The sequence below is a fragment of the Heloderma suspectum genome, chromosome 5 (assembly GCF_057233095.1).
Source record: "Heloderma suspectum isolate Gila_16-S chromosome 5, 16-S_ref, whole genome shotgun sequence".
NCBI lineage: Eukaryota > Metazoa > Chordata > Lepidosauria > Squamata > Helodermatidae > Heloderma > Heloderma suspectum.
The window spans coordinates 162,658,800-162,675,861 of NC_139462.1; the positions used below are offsets into that span (position 1 = coordinate 162,658,800).

At 42.7% G+C, this 17,062-nt stretch overlaps 1 protein-coding gene across 7 annotated transcripts in view; it reads right to left on the reverse strand.

Moving 5' to 3' along the window:
• Window positions 1-2,142: 2,142 nt before the first annotated feature.
• The window catches only part of FYCO1 (FYVE and coiled-coil domain autophagy adaptor 1), a 65,820-nt gene continuing 50,900 nt past the window's right edge, over window positions 2,143-17,062 (reverse strand). For 5 of the 7 annotated variants that reach the window (XM_084858136.1, XM_084858134.1, XM_084858137.1 and 2 more), the window contains 4 exons: window positions 8,559-8,654; window positions 6,940-7,150; window positions 5,262-5,371; window positions 2,143-4,494 (listed from right to left, as the gene is read on the reverse strand). In XM_084858136.1, the coding sequence (XP_084714262.1) occupies window positions 4,419-4,494; window positions 5,262-5,371; window positions 6,940-7,150; window positions 8,559-8,654 (493 nt within the window). In that variant the 3' untranslated portion in view covers window positions 2,143-4,418. Of the gene's footprint in view, window positions 4,495-5,261; window positions 5,372-6,939; window positions 7,151-8,558; window positions 8,655-13,979; window positions 14,219-16,787; window positions 16,892-17,062 lie in introns of those variants that run through there. The other 2 variants (XM_084858139.1, XM_084858140.1) reach the window with 2 other exon arrangements.

Sequence of the window (17,062 nt, forward strand, 5' to 3'; positions counted from 1 at the left end):
TATATATTTCTGATAATAAGGCTTGCTAGTAAGTGTTCTCATTTTATGATAGTTACCGCTAAATGAGCACCACAAAGCAAAGATTCTTTGGACTGGATCCAGAGAAGCATCCTCTTTTGGAAGAAGCTTGTGCCTCTGATGGAGAAAACCCCTCTATAAGGGGAAGCTTCTTCAGATCCAGCCCTCTGTCTTTTCAAAAGGTAATAATTTGAAATCAAAGCTTTAAAGTAAAATACAAATAGATACTACATTGTATATAGATAATGTATATTTAAAACCATAAAATGTGAGGTTTAACATTTGACGGTATCCCTTTCATATTAATTTGAAATGTCAAACAAAAACACGTCTGAAAAATTAGCTAATACCACAGCAAAAACAGACTGGAAAACCACAGTTCAAATATTAAGTGGATTTCAGTGCACAACCCATTTGATATTGCACAGTCCATGGCAAAAAGTATTTCAGCTTTTAACATTACATTATTATTGCTGCTCAATTCAAAAGAAAATACACTCCTAGCACTTAAATAAGAACGCCTCTCAATAATCAAATGGCAAATGTGCAATTTATGTCATAGTGCTGCTTTTTCTATCTACTTAACTACTTCAGGCAACCCACAGATCTGTTTGGGTCTACTCCAGCTCTGTACAAGGGGTGATGGTATTGTACATTGTATAAGCACCACACTCACATCCCCACCGTGCTGGTATAGCCCAACAAATCTGGTATATACCCAAACCTGCATAGGTATTACATAGCAATACCAAGCAACTAGCTGAGTCCCCATCCCTATGTGATATAGCCTTGACTGACAGAACAAGTACACAAAGAGGGGGGAGCGGGGATGTGAAGCAAAATAGTAGCTGGCAGTGTGCTGGATGTTCCGCCTGCTGTAAGATATTATGGATGGCAAGAGTTGAGTTACTACAGCTCTATGCTAGGAACAACTTCCACTCCCCACATCATTTAGCACCTTTTTGCCATCAGAGGAACCAGAGCGTCTTCTTCCCATTCCCACCATGAATCACTGATTTTAGGAACTGCCAGAATATTTGCAGTTGGGGAAAAAAAACTTTTAAACATTTTGTTGGTCTTGTAACTGGATGCTTCTAAAGCAGCCTCCCCCAACCTAGTGCCTTCCAGATGTTTTGGACTACACCTCCCAGAATTCTTGACCATTAGCCATGCTGATGGGAGTTGAAGTCAGGGCACCAGGTTGGAGGAAGGTTGTTCTCAAGAGTAAAACAGCTTGAGTCTTTCTCACATTTGGTATCAGTATGGGGGCAAAAAGATCAGTCTAGGCTTAACAGATGTGTCAGGCAACATCAAGTATGGCCCAATCTAAAATCTGGCTGTTGTGATGCAAAGGTCTTATCTAGACTATAAAAAGAATTGCTTAACTAAGTGCATCCTCTCCTCACTTCTTAAAAAAATCATTGCATACCTATCGTTCCCTTATTTTCGTAGCAACATTAACTTGGCACTGGCATTTACTTGTCTTCAGGAGGAAATGTCCAAAATTCCTAAAGTCAACTTTCGAGCAGTAACAATTTTATCAATACTGATCATCCTCCACAGGAACTCCTCTATTCCTATGATCATTGATCATATGATCATCTACGATCATCAGGTTTAGCTATACTTAGAGCAGACCCACTGAAATCAATGGGACTTAACTTGGTTATCCACCATTGATTTCAATAGGTCTACTGCAAGTATGACTACATCTGGATCCAACCCATTGTTTCCAGCCAAAGAAGTTTTAAAAAGTGACTTTGATATATCTATACCTAATATGTATATGGTGCTCACGTGGCAGTGGGTTGGGAAGTGGGCAGGGGAAGATTCCTTCATTATCTGTTTAACTGTCCTATTTCCTCCACAGTTCAAAGACAGTTTTTAGATTCTGTCGTTACAGGGGAAAATTCTTGGTTTTATTTGGAGAAATTTTGTTTGTTTTGTTCACATCACGTAATAAGGCAATGTTATTGGCAGTGGCAGACTTTGGTCTTATAGCAAGTAAACTTTGAGCCAATTTTTTACTGTCTATGAGGAGGGATAAGTAAATTTTACTGATTTTGAACTGTCATTATTGTGTTTTTATTGCTCTTATTATAATGTATTTTTATCGTATTCTTTGGGGTTTTTTTATTATGTCTTGTAACCAGTGGTTGTAACAATAAAATTGTATACATTTATTTTATACATACATACATACATAGAGAGAATGTGTATATATAGTTTATACTTACAAAAATAGTATGAAAGCATTTTGTGTTTCCCTGAAAATACAAATTTTAAAAATGGCAGTGTTTCAAAAGGGATCAGACCATTTTTACTTTACTAGTTTTTAGACACAAAATATGTTTAGTCAGGAAAGATCTGATTCAAAACCCAGGCATTTCAACTCTTGTTGTACAAGTAGTTCCAAGACAGAATGTTGCAACTGCCTTTGAAGCAAGAATTATACCTTGAAATTCCATGACTGTTATTTCAGGGCTTCTATGTCTGACCAGCTTTTTGTACTGACATATCTTAGACCAGCCTTCTTCAACCTGGTGTCCTCCAGATGTGTTGGACTGCCAACTTCCATCATGCCCAGGGGAAGGCTGTTTTAGAAGTCCACTCTATGCTACAGTCTGTTCTTGCTATTAGGCAAAAGTACTTGTATTCATATTATATTACTAGTTTTCTATTCTTATTAATATGGCTGTCAAATACCCTAATCGTAAACATTTTCATCAGTGGATCTGCTAGCAATGCAGCATAACATGCTGGTGCACCTATCAGTTTGTTCATCTGAAGCATTCATATCCTTAGAATTAGGCTATGACAATCAAAGAAGTAAAAATGTGTGTTTTGTTTCCCCTCTTTGTGACACCATGGCTGTGTTTGCGTGACACTTTAAGTCACAAAGTCTAGCTTAAAGTGTGATGTGAACAAGCAACACTTGCTCCTGCTTTGCTCCTCGCTTCATAGGAATGGGAAAACAACCCAGGGATAGCTTTATGTTACTTCTGAACCCCAGATTATGGTTAAATGTGCCCAAACAACCCAGGATCTTAAGTCAGCTTTAAATCAGAGTTAATTGGCTTCAGATCCTGGCTTGTTCAGGCACACTTACTCATAACTCAGATTCAGACATAACACAAAGCTATTTCTTCCTGATTTGTTTACCTGCTCTTGAAGGGAGGAGCAACTGGGCTGTGTGCACTAGCACAGTGCTTGTGCACATTGTGGTTTATTAAGCCAGGATTTCTGGCTGAAAGTGACATGCAGACATGACCAGTTCTGGAACTAGTCATGCTGTTTTCCTAACAACATTTAGGAGCAAAAGACTCTGCCAATTCTAAATTCTAAAAACAAATGCTTCAAGAATTATTCTGCCAATGTGATTATCATGGCCGTTTGATAGGCTCTCTCTTACTGGATAGATTTTGCTAAATTATGAAAATGGAAAATTAATTTTTTTTTGAGCGGGGAGCCCCTTGTGCATACGTTGCCATTTTAAATTAAGGGCTTCCATTTACTAATTCCAGACTTGGCTCTGCTACGTGCACATCCTGATTCTCAATGCACTGTGTAGAAATAAAACCCAATAAAATCAGCAAAATTTACTTCTGCATGAAACATTCAGGCTTCAAGCGCCAATCAGGTTGCGAAATACCCTTTATCACAAAGGACGTGGAAAGAAGGAGGGGAGCTTCCTCCTCAAGGCACAGATCAATGCAAGCAGATTTTTATAAAGATCCCAAGCTTTTTAAACAGGCAGCTGACCTAGCACCCATGTCTTGCCATGTGTATTATGTGATCACACAGCAACACAGTGCTTAGGTAGTGCATAAGTGTGAGCAATCACCTTGCAAAAAGTCTACTGTGACAAACATCCACAAATTTCCCGCCGCCTAATTGCCACCATCCTGCTTGTAGAGCAGGAATTAGAAGCGAATCCAGCTACATTAAAATATTTTGATTCTGCAGAACTGAATGCAAATTCCATCCCCTTTGCAGCATTTGTTTAAAATAAACAAGCAGCAGAAGCAACACTTTAAAATAGTTATACACACTTCCAACCTAGCAAACCAAAAGCAAATCTCTTGTTTCTTAGCCCTTTGAAAATGTATATCTAGATCGTGAACTATTGGGTGCAGCATTGCATAGCTGTGTTTGTTTATTTAAATAAACAAAATGGCTTTTGAAAAATTGGCACACAGTCCAGAATTGTTAGCATTCCTATGATTGTTATGTGCCTTTCTGTATATACCTGCATGTTAGCATGGTTTTAGGATTATTGCATAAGCCTAAGAAGGCTTCAACCACATCTGTCAGTGTAGTGCTTGCATGTTTATATAAATAATAGTGTCTCTTAAAAATATAATTTGAAAAGATACAGTATATAAATATTACATTCAAGACTATGGGAAATCACTTCCATCGTAGATCACTGGGCGTTGAACAGTTAAGTGGAAAAGTACTGTTTTTGAGATAAACCTGTAGAGAAACGCCCCCCCCCACAAGAAGAAATATTAGTTGAGTTGAAACTGAGAAAGTTAGTTGCATATAAGTCCCATTAAAACAATGTTGCAACTACATCATCCCATTGGTTTTAAGTGTAATTAACTTCCTCTGGATTGAGGTCTAACTGCACAATCCTTACTATGTGTGCTCAGAAAGTCACAATGATTTCAATCTGACTTACTTACCTAATTTATATACTACCCTTTCAAGTGTAATAGTTCCTTCAAGGTGGTGTATAAGATTTCATAAAATACAACAACAGTCATAATAAATAATATAATCATTCAATTAAAACCATATGACAACTTAAAAGCAGCAGCAGTTAAAACATCAACAGCAATTAATAATAGGGCTCACAACCTAATCATAAGAACTGTGCTTAGGACTGCAGCCTAAGAAAGCAAAATCCTTTAGGATTTAAAACCAACATTTCCATTACCCTATAGATTGCTGTTTTGGCTGAATTCTAAGTTTAAGCTAGGATCCATTTGTGAGATAAAAACAAACTTCTACTAGATCTCTGGCCACAAGCCTTCAGAGAGAATGAGGAATAGGTTTTTGGCGTCTATTCAGAAACAGCAGACTATGCAACATTCTACAAAGGACACAATTCTACTTATTTCACTCCACACTAAGGTGGCCAGATGCAGAAGAGGACAGGGCTCCTTGAATAGCTGCATGACTTTGCTTTCTCTTGCATATGCCCACACACCCACTTCACACACTCCAGCTGCACCAACCTGGAGAAAGTGTTGTCGAATATAAGTATGTAGATCCCAGGGTTTCTGACTTTCACCTTTCCTCGGATGGTTTCCTTATGAGAGTTGCAGCGGGTCATGGGAATAAGAACCTGCATACGATGCACCAAAGCAAAATGTGAACTAAAGTTCTGCTTGGAGGAACTTTGCCATGATCAAATGATTTTTTTTGAAGGCGTGCTTTCAACCAATCCATTAAATAATTAACTGATTACATGTACGTATTGCAGAAGCTTGGTAAAGGAAGTCTTTAAAACTTGAAAGGTAAGGAAAAATACAACGATAAAAGAGGAATCAGCAAGGATGGAAGTTTTTGTGCAAGAGTCACTCTTGTGGACTGAGCCAAGTGTGCTGAACCTGCTAGCCCATCTTTCCCCAAACTGCTGCCCTCCATATGTTTTGGATCACAGCTCCCAGCATGCCTGGACATTGGCCATGTTGGCTAAGGCTGATGGGGGTTGAAGTCCAAAACATCTGGAGGGCACCAGGTCAGGGAAGGCTGTGCTGCTTAGTGCCAGTCATTTGGAGGCTGAAATCCTATGCACATTTACCTGGGAGTAAGCCCCACTGAACACAGTGAGACCTTCTTCTGAATGAACATGCAGGGGATTGTACTGTGAATCAGTGATGGATACTCAGAAATAAACTCCATCTGGGATCCAATGAGCTCCCTCAGGCGTGCCCAAGGGTTTGAGCATACCTAAGCAGATTTTTCCCTTTGGAATGGCTGAGCCCCACTCCCTGTGCACATCACCCCCTGCATCGCGAATTCCTCTAATTTCCAAGCAGCTTGCCATATGGCACAAGAAGACTTGCCATTCAAGATGGCAAGCCCCATTGGGTGCATGGCAGAAATCATATGCAGTTCTTTGGATTTTGGCCTCCAACCAGATCATCCTCAAGTAAGTGAGCTTCAAATTATGACCAGTTAGTTTAATTTGTGAAGGGACCAATCCAGCCCTGCCCTTATATGTACAGGAGGGCTGCCAAAGGCAAGTGGTCACCCTTAAGGAATTCCTGGACATGGAGCAACACATGTGGGAAGGGTGGCTGCATTGGGGACTGGCTCCCTTCTTGATTAACTAGGGCAGGTCAGATGCTGCTTTTAAGAAGGCTCAATGAAAAATAAAACCCTGGCAAGCTATTTAGACAGCACAACTGCTGCTTACACTAGCCAAAGTTCAGTGGGACTTTTTGTGTACTCATGTTTACAGACAGAGCAGTATGTTGCACCCCAGATGATATCATCATCATCAATCATGATGCTTTACAGAATATCATGTGCGACCAGGAATAGTTCTTTTTCCAAATGGGAAAACACATTTGATCCTGCACCAGAAAATGTTGCCTGTCTAATGTTGCAGTAATGTTAATTTCTAGTAAGATTTTCTGGGACTCTGATAGCTGAAAGGAGTTTACTCTTCTTAGTTGATTGCATTTGTTTCATACACAGTTAAGGGTGCAATCCTATGCATGTTTAGACAGAAAAAGTCTATGTCTCTAAAAAGTCTCTAAAAATTCTTAGACAGCTATGCTGGCTGGGGAATGCTGGGAGTTGTAGGACTTTTTTGACTAAACATGCATAGGATTGTACCTTAAGTGAAAAGGCAAAGTTAGTTTTGGGGAGGAGAACAATACTCTCATGATATGGTTGCCTTACTTTACACTGATCGAGAGGGGCTTCTTCCGATTCTTGGTACACCACGCTGAACGATATGCTCTTTGGGTCTGATGAAAACACCCAACTTATTGTAAGGCCAGTTTCCTCTGCAGTGACGGGAATAATGCTGTAAGTATTTGACTTAATGAACAGTTCTCTGTTAGCTTCTCCAAACTTTAATATCTCCTCCACAGTGAAGGGAAGCTTTAGCCTGAAAAAGAGAGACAGAAAAAGAAAAAAAGCTCATATGAGCACACCATATTGGATTGATGATGCACGTGAGCATAAAACAAGAAATGTGGAGGCTCACTTCCTTCTCACAGCAGTGTTTGTGTATTGTAGAAACTCAAACTCAAGGCCAACGTCACAAGATACATATCAGTGTGAACCCACTGTGCATTTGCTTTAGGGGTTCATGGTGAGTCCTGCATAATGTGAAAAGAAAACGCCGTGGGAAGCATGGATGGCTTGGGTCCAATGGGATGTACACCTGTGGACATTATGGGGCTCAGAGGAAAATCTTGTAGAAGTTCCCTTAATTTCTGATTCGGTCCATTTTAGAGGAGTCTCCAAAGTGGAGATCTGTCCAAGTTCTGTCTGAATCAGCCCAATTCGGTTCAGGATTTGTCCAAATCCAAAAGCTCACCCTTATCCAGTGGAGTCCTGTCCACATATGCAGGACATTTTCTTTTATTATTTTTATTTATTTCATTTCTATACCGCTCAATAGCCGAAGCTCTCGGGGTGGTTCACAAAAATTAAAACTATAAAATGCAGCATAAAACAATATAAAATATGAAAGCTCACCACTAATATAACAGTACAACCAGAATAAAACCTAGCAGCAAGGTAGAGATTTAAAATAGATTTAAAACACCAAAGTTAAAAGACTAGGAAGCTAAAATGCTAAAATACTGGCAGAATAAAAAGGTCTTCACCTGGTGCTGGGAGGACTACAATGTAGGTATCAGGCTAACCTCTCTAGGGAGCTCATGCCACAGCCGGGGTGCCACAGCAGAAAAGGTCCCCTTCCTGGTACCCACCCGCCTCACAAATGGAGTGTTTAGGCTGCAAGCCTATACACCAGGGCTGTTGAACCTCAAGCCTGTGGGCTAAATCTGGCCCACCTGTGGGCTAAATCTGGCCCACCTGTGGGCTAAATCTGGCCCACCTGTGGGCTAAATCTGGCCCACCTGGGGTCCCAATTCGGCCCTCCAGCATTCCCCAGATGGCCATGCCCCCTTCCCTTGGCGCTATCCCCCTCTTCCCAGACCGCCACCTGTTTGGTGGTTTCTCTGCTTTTGTGTGGCTTTTTTCCCATTCTAAAACACATCCATGCCTCTCTTAAGGCATAGTTACTGGCAGAAAAAGCTTTAAGACAAATGTACTGGCATTTCTGGTGTTTTGTCCCCTTCCACCCACCACTGGAATGCAGCCCCTGAGAGCTTCTCTGAAATTGAATTCAGCCACCGGACTGAAAGAGGTTTGACACCCTTGCTATACACATGTCCCTGGATATAAGCCCCACTGAACTTAATGGGAATTACTTCTGACTAGGCATTATTGGATTGTGTTGTTGATCTTTAAAAACTAGAGACTAAGCAATGGGTTGGGCTTACATCAGTTCTCCAGACTTCAGTAAGCATATCTCCGCATCTTGGGCCATCTGCAAGTTGTCAGTCTCATCAAAAGTTGAGGAATTATACGTGCTGTTTCTGAGGCAAAGAGAAGAGGAGACTATCATCAAACATTTTCCAAATGGAATATGGCAAGCCCCATTATTTCTGTATTAAAAAAATATGTATACCCTGCCTGTTGTATGCAAAAGAATTTCATGATGGCTTACAATAATTGACAAGAAAACAAGCGAGGCAGGGCATATCAGCAATTTAGCAATCGAACTGCACAGTTAGCAAAGATCCTCAAGAACAATGGGGCCAGTTCGCATGATCAAATACCGTAAGCTGCAGTGTGTGCCTGTGTCCATGGCTTGTTTTAGGGTTATGTGAGGGTTGTTTAACCCTCGCACTACCCATCCCTGCCAGGTTTGGGTGACATGACAAGCTGTGGTTCTGGCTTGAATATTGAAAACCTTACCCAGCACATGCTGGCATGTGCCACAACCCACCATGGCTTAAATTAGCCACAGCAATCTGTGGTGATCGTGCAAACCAGATCTGTGTCTTCACCCTCCAACCACAAGGAAGCAGTAGCCGAGACAAACTGGTGCTCTCTAGGGAAAACTTTCTGCATTATGGGTTATACTTGATTCATCAATACGTTCAGCTGTCATAGAGGCAACATGTATTCTTATGGATTTAACTGAATTTTATGGCTTTTATAAGTTGACTTGGATACCATTTGATACAGAGGTTAGAATTCTTATAGCACAATCCTGTAAATGTCCACTGAAAATAAGGTCCAACTGAGTTCAATGCAGTTCACTCCCAGGTTAAGTATGTATAGGATTGCAGCCTTCAAAATAGATAAAGTATCTTTATTAGCTATGCTATAGGACTTACTACTTTATTGGATGAGATCCTATTTTTGCTATTTTCTTTTAATATTATTCCACTGGAAAGAAAGAAAGAAAGAAAGAAAGAAAGAAAGAAAGAAAGAAAGAAAATAAGACTACATGCCCGCAGAAGTAAGGGAAACTGACATCAGGGCAATTGCGGGAGGCTACTCAAGGGGCAAATCACAGGCTATTCAGCACTCATTCTCATAGCCCAGGTCAACAGAAAACAACAAAACAGGCTGAATTTGCAAATGGGGAATGGTCAATTTAAAAGCACAGGAGGCTTTAGAGCTGTAATGGTTAGTGCTTTGCCTGTCCACACTAGAGAGGCTGGTGCTACAATTCCAATTTATCATACACATACAAAATTGTCAAAAATCAGGTCTAAAAGACACAGTAGGGTTACGCAGAAAACACTGGCACGCAATGAACAAACAATGACATACGGTGAATGCTCTGTGAGCAAAGGGTGGCAATTCCAGAGACAGGGGCTCTTGTGCATCAGGGTGCTGATACAGCTTCATTGTATTTCTTCGTTCATTTAAAATATTTGTATGCCGACTCCACAGGACCCCCCCCCCCCCAAGGCAGCTTCCAAAACTTGATAGAAACCTAAGTCTGTAGTGCAGGGATCGGGAAAAAGGCTATGCTGGCAAGGGGCACTGGGAGCTGCCATCCATCAACAGCTGCGGGGCCACATGTCCCCTAACCCTGCGGTAGTGATATAAACATACTGCAGTAGTGCAAATTCACTACTTAGAAAACACTGCTAAAATGGAGCCAAAATAATGGGAGGGGCCACAGCTCAGTGGCAGAGTCCCTGCTTTGCATGCAGAAGGTCCCAGGTTCAATCCCCAGCATCTCCCCAGCATCAATCCCCAGCATCTTCAGGTAGGGCTGGAAAAACTCTTGCCGGAGCTGCTGCCAGTCAGTGTCGATAATATTGGGTTAGATGGACTAAGGATCTGACTCAGTATAAGGCAGCTTCTTATGTCCTAATAACAAAAAGTCAATCAGTGTCAATAGGTGGGCTTTTATTGTTTTTTAACTAATTTGATATAAAAAGAAGGCACTAGATGGCAGCACATCATGAAGACATTCCTATCCTCTGGCTTGCAAAATGGTCACAACCTTTTTTCTCAGGTGGCCAGTCCGGTACTTCAGTTTTCTCTTTGTTTCTTCTGAGCCAAAGTATACTTTACGTGGCACCGCAGGCACACTGGTATTTTACAAATGTTTGCTGCAGTGAAGCCATTGAGTTGGATCCAGACTGAGCCACAGTTGCATTGATTTCCCATGAAACTCAATGAGACTTAAGTTAGACCTGGCTAACTTTTCACATTGATTTCAATGGGACCCGAGTGTGACTAATTTAGTCTGGACCAGCCCATAAGATGCGAAGTGAGAGGGAGAGGTACTTACCTCCAAACACTCAGCAAACATGCACATAGAAACTGCGGCTGATTGTCGCTTTCTAGCATGTCTCCATTGTGTGTCCCTGAGTGTTTGGGCATGTGCATCTCCCATCACTGTACTTATTTGTTTGCTTATGAATTTAAGATATTTGTATGCTGCATCTAATGGAAAAATCCTCTCAAGGCAGCTTCCAAAGATTGATAGGCTGCAGCAAATGTCAAACACTGGTGTATCTCACTCTGCACTACCATAGAAAACATTGGCCCTAATGTGGCTGCATAAGCCATACATTTTGCCTATGCATAAAATACACCTTCATCCAAATCACTGATGAGGAAATACTGAGGATCTAAACTTCCTGGTTCTACCAAGAAATAGAAGTCTCAACATTCTTTAAGAGAGTCCAGACCTGGATATTGTTCCAATAACAACCATAAAAATATTTATATAGGACTTTCAAGCATTCAAAGGACTTGTATGATCTAGTTGTAATCCTTACAACAACCCTGTAAAGCAGGCCAATATTACTATCCCCCATATGGCAGATAGAGAGAGTGGGGCTGAGAGAGGCTGATTGCCTAAGGCAGGGATGGAGAACGGGATGGAGGCAGGGAACACAAGCAGGAGTGTGCTATTGCACTCATGCCCTACTTGTGGCCTTCCCACAGGCAGCTGATTGGCAACTGTGGGAAGAGAATGCTAGACTAGATAGGCCTTTGGTCTGACCCAGCACAACTCTTCTTATGTTCGTTTTATGCGATCCTCTAGCGGAAATCTAAAGTGATACAGCTCAGACCCAGGTTTACCACTTCAGTGAGCAGTATGCTTAAGATAAACCAGAGTGCTGACCTACTTTTCTTTAATGAGACACTTTTATTTATCAAATGCATTTGATCTTTTCCTGTGATAACACACTGAGGTTTTAAAAAAATTGCAAAAAAGGAAAGGAAAAAACAAAACCCCCAAAGCCACACAGATTATGAAAGCTGTTACCTGCACTTTTCAGTTAGTCTTGACATTTGAAACTGAAGTTTTAGCAAACATATGCACAAAATGACAGCTATATCACAAATATGCGACAGAAAGATGTTCTGATGGCTGGCATGACTAGTCACTGTTCAGTTCCCAAAAGCTGTGTCAGCATGAATGATATAAATGTATGATACATTGTTGTAGATGATCGGATTAGTGCGGGGGTGTTGGAAATTTTGTCAAATATTGACTACTACTGCATATCAGATGTCAAATGCTGTCAGATATTGATATGACAGCTACATGTCAGATACTTTTAAAAATGTGACAGTGCCACATACTAGTAGCTATCATATTCTGTCAATAATTGACCGCTATTGCCAGATTATGAAACCAGATGTTGATGAATACCAACTATTTGCTGAATATTTGCACATCAAGAAAGTATCCGGAGAATATCCACAGTCAAAACCTTCAGAGGAGATTTGGTGGGCTGGGGATTCATTTTGCCACTGCTCTTAAAATTCGGATGTAGTGCCCTAGTTCACGCATTCAATAGGTGGTGGGGGATGCAGGGACGGCACAAGTTTTCTTGCCACCTGAAGCAAGAGACAACTTGTGCCACCACCTCGCTGCCCTCCCTCTTGCTACTGTGTGCCCCCATCCCCCACCCCCTTACCTTTGCTGCTGTGCCACGTGCCTGGAGGAAGCGGCCTCCCAGGTCTCATGAGACTCAGCCGAGCTCTTGCGGGAGCTGCACAGCTGCTTCTTTCGGCTGCGCGGATCTTGCTGAGAGCAACAGATGGCTGGCGGCTGCTCTCTTGCAGCAGCAAATGGGAGAGCAGCCGGCAGGGCTCTCTGGGGCTGGTGGAGGCGGCAGCGGGCCCTCCTACCTGGGGCTGGGGCGGGGAGCGGTGCAATTTGCCGCTCCTCCAGTTCCATCGCCTGATACAGGTGCATTGGCCCATGTAATGGTAGGGCTGGCCCTGGGGGAACAAAGTAACATGGGAGAGGAGCAGCCTGGTGTTCATGCAGACAGGCTCCGTTGTGAACCAGGCTCTCCACAAAAACATCCAATTGTGCAAGAGACCTGGTCTGTGCAGTTTCTCTTCCCCCTTTTTAAGTAGGTGAAGACTCACCCATTCACACTGCAGGCTACCTTCATTATGGAGCGAAGGGTCATGAGTTTGAGGGGCTTCAGCTGCTTTCTCTTCTGCCATGTTATTTCAGCACTGTCACCAGCTGGATGAAGAAACTGGCGGAATGCATTGCACTTTTCATAATGAAAAAAGGGGTAGCATGATACACACTGAGGCTTTACCATTCTGTAGAAGTTTCTGTCCCTTTGGCTGGCTGCCCCCCCATCGCTCAGAAAGATACTGCTGTGCAAAGACAGCTTTCTGTACAGCCTTCCCAGTCTTCTGTCTTGGTCTGCAGGAGAGCACTGAGAGCTTCAGTCTTCAGCCCACACTTTTGCCTACCTTTCTCCAGCTGTGCCCAGCAATGCTTTAACCTAGGGCTGTCAACTTCAAAGATATTTTCAACAATCCAATCTTCATGGCTAAAAAAGATGCTATTATGTACTCTCTACTTCCAAGTGATGGAAAGTTCCTATGGCAAGGCTGTAGGATTTAGTTTCCTCTGGATGAGAGAGCACTAGAGACTTACAGTGTGTGCGTGTGTGTGCGTGAGAGAGAGACAGGCAGACAGACAGACAGACCAAATGTATGTGTGAGAGAGCATGTGTGGGTGTGTGGGAGAGTATGTGTGTATGAGAGGCTTCTTGGAGGCAGTTGCCTTCTTACTGAACAGAAACTAAAATGCAGCATAAGTGGCTAACTATTGAGCAGTTTCTCCTGAAGGAGGCTCTGTCTGCCCACAACACATTGACTTGGTTCGCACGTAACAGTGGCATTTGGTGGAGGCGTGTGTGAGCGACTTCTGGTTTGCAGAAACAACCTATGATTTGTTCTTATGTTAATTTTGGGTTGTTTAACCTACAAACAACCCAAAGTGTCCAGGTTTGGACATCATGCTAACAACCTACAAACAGGGTTGTTTCTGCAAACCGGAAGCTTTAAAATACACTAACAGATTTAGAACAACAGAAACTGAAAGACAAAAATGCCTGGGAAAACAAAAAGGCCCTCACCTGGTGCCAGAAAGAGCTCAGGGTAGGCGCCAGGCAAGCCTTTTTGAGAAGTTCATTCCCCAACCGCAACAGAAAAGCTCCTCTTCTTAGTGGCCACCCACCTCACTTCCTTAGGTGGGGGCTCACGGAGAAGGACTGCTGAAGATGACCTTAGGGTCCAGGCAGGTATATACTGGAGGAGATGATCCTTCAGGTAACCTGGCGCCAAGCCATTTAGGTCTCTGAATGTTAATAACAACACTTTGAATCACGCCTGGAAATGGACTGGCAGCCAGTATAGATGGGAAAGTATTGGCATAATACGATCACGTTGGTCAGTCCCTGTTAACAATCTCACTGCCCTATTTTGGACCAGCTAAAGTTTTCAGACCATTTTCAAAGGCAGCCCCACGAATAACGCATTGCAGTAATCCAGATGAGAGGTTATCAGAGCATGGATAACTGTAGCTAGGCTATCTCTGTCCAGATAAAGACGTAGTTTTGGTATACCAGCCTAAGCTGATAAAAGGTTCTCCGTGCCATCGAGTCCACCTGTGCCTCTAGTGACAATGCTGGCTCCGAGAGCCCCCACACTACAAACCCGATCCTTTAGGGGGAGTGCAACCCCCTCCAGATCAGGTTGAACATCACTTAGCGAGGCAGACAAACTACCCACTAATAGTACCTCCATCTTGTCTGGACTGAGTCTCAGTTTATTGGCCCTCATCCAGTTCACTGCCACACCCAGGCACTGGTTCAGAACACTCACTGCCTCACCTGGATTTGATAAAAAGGAGAGATAGAACTGGATGTTATCTGCATATTGGTGACCCTTCAGTCCATATCTCTGGATAACCTCCCCAGTGGTTTCATGTAGATGTTGAACACCATGGGGGATAAAATAGAGCCCTGTGGCACCCAGTGGCATATCTGCCAAGGGACAGAGCAATAATCCTCCAGCAGCTTCTGCAATTGGCCATCCAAGCAGGAAGAGAAGCACTGCAGTGCCTCCAACTCCCAGCCCAGACACCATGGTATTGAAAGCTGCTGAGAGGTCCAAGAGAATCAAAAGGGTTGAACTCCCCCTGTCCCTCTCTCACCAAGGTGACCACAGGGCAACCAAGGCAGTTTCTGTTCCAAAACCAGATTGAAATAGATCTAGATAATCCGTTTCATTCAGGAGTGCCTGGAGGCCAGCAACCACATTGTCCTCCGCTCAGGTTTACACTAATGAGCTGGCTGTGCTCTGCTCAGAGGGAGAGGGTGCTTGGGTGCAATTGTGTCAAGTGCCCTAGTCATCTCTGCATTCCACAGAGTGAGCTGAGCTTGGACTGGAGCACCAGCCATACCAGCAGGAAAATCTCCCAGAACCTTCCGGAATCCATCAGAATTCATTAGCCTCTGAGGGTGGACCATTTTAATGGGTCCCCCACCCTTGCAGAGGGGAAAGGCTGCCGAGAATCTAAATCTCAATAGGAAGCGAGGTTCACAAATATGATAGCCGTTCATTGCCTTCCAAGCTACTGTACTAGATGAAGAGGAAAAAGGAAAGGAAGCCTTTACAACTCAGATTTCCTTAGGCAACCAGCCTACCTAGGAATCAGGACTTCATCACTTTAACCCTCTGAGTATCATTTCAACTTTTTGAGTCCTGATTGAATTGGGCCATTTTAATTCAATTTTTCTAGGTGTTCCTGTGAGAATTCAGCTTGGTAAACAGAATATTTGGATCCAGCAAATATTAGGGGGTGGGAGGTGGGGACACCAGATACCAGCTTTTCACCCAAAATGCCTCCTACTTCATAATGAAGCACTTTTTTTGGAATATAGTCCCAGTTCACTGCATTCATTTGAGCAAAGATGAACCCTAGATAATTAGCTTTTTAAGCTGTAACTTATATTCAGTTAACATGCTCACAGGCAGGAGATCCATTAACAGATCACAAATTATTATAGATAAAAGCAGAGGTAGGGGGCCCAAATAAGGCTGGGGAACTGGAAGTGGGCTTGTGTTTGTACGTGTGGGGCAGTCGTATTTAACTCTTTCCCCCAATGTCATTTTCAGAATCTAAATGTTTGCCCTGAAAGGTGCTATTTGCCCCACATAGGGGAAACATACATGTACCTGTACGTCATCTGTATGTTTCTTCCTGTGGAACAAACAATAACTTTGGGGATGGGGATTTAGACAGGGAAAACTGTGTGGAGAGTTTAAAAACACCTCTTCTAGCAGCGCTTTCCCAAGCCAAATAAGACCTTGATCTAAAACAAACAAACAAACAAACCACAAACCCACAGGATATTCTGCTCACAGATCAACAAGCATCATGTCTAGGCTGGCTTTAAGTCCACTGAAATGGATGTGACTAAGGGATACAACACATTATAGGAATTTGTGGGTATACATATGTATACTGACGGTGTTCCCTGTATTGTGCCTCTTTCCAACCTCATATGTATTGCATGCACACTCTGCAGGGAGCCAGTGCCTGTTGCAGTTCCGCATGGTAGCTATGTGCGATGCACATGTCATTAGAGGAAGATGACTACCACTGCAATCCTATGCATGTCTGCTCTGAACTCCCACTGAGTTCAATGGGGCTCACTCCCACACACGTGGGTATAGGATTGTAGTCTGCATCTCTCACATATTAATGGGGGCTGTGGCCTTTCTGCCTGGGTTCCACCTTTTCCCAGCCTCCACCTCTGAAATGGAGAAACAACCCCCTCAGGAAAAGCCTGCTTTCACCTGGATCAGTTGTTCCCACTGACATCCAAACTTCAGCCCTCTAACTCTCCCTGGGTTCCAGAGAAACTCAATATGCTCAGTTGGTTCTCCCAGCCCGCTACAGGAGAAGTAACAAGGAAATCGATTTCATAATGGTAGCATACTCATTCAATCAACACATGGGAGTCTGTGTTTTAAAAGAACAAGTAAAGATTGATTTGTAACACAAAGATTCATATGTTATTATTATTCATTAATGCTTGGTCCTAACTTCCCTACCTACTCTACCCCTTCTAAAATCCTATACACAACTCCCCTTACAAACTAGATGTAGATTCTTCAATCCCTAAATCTCTAT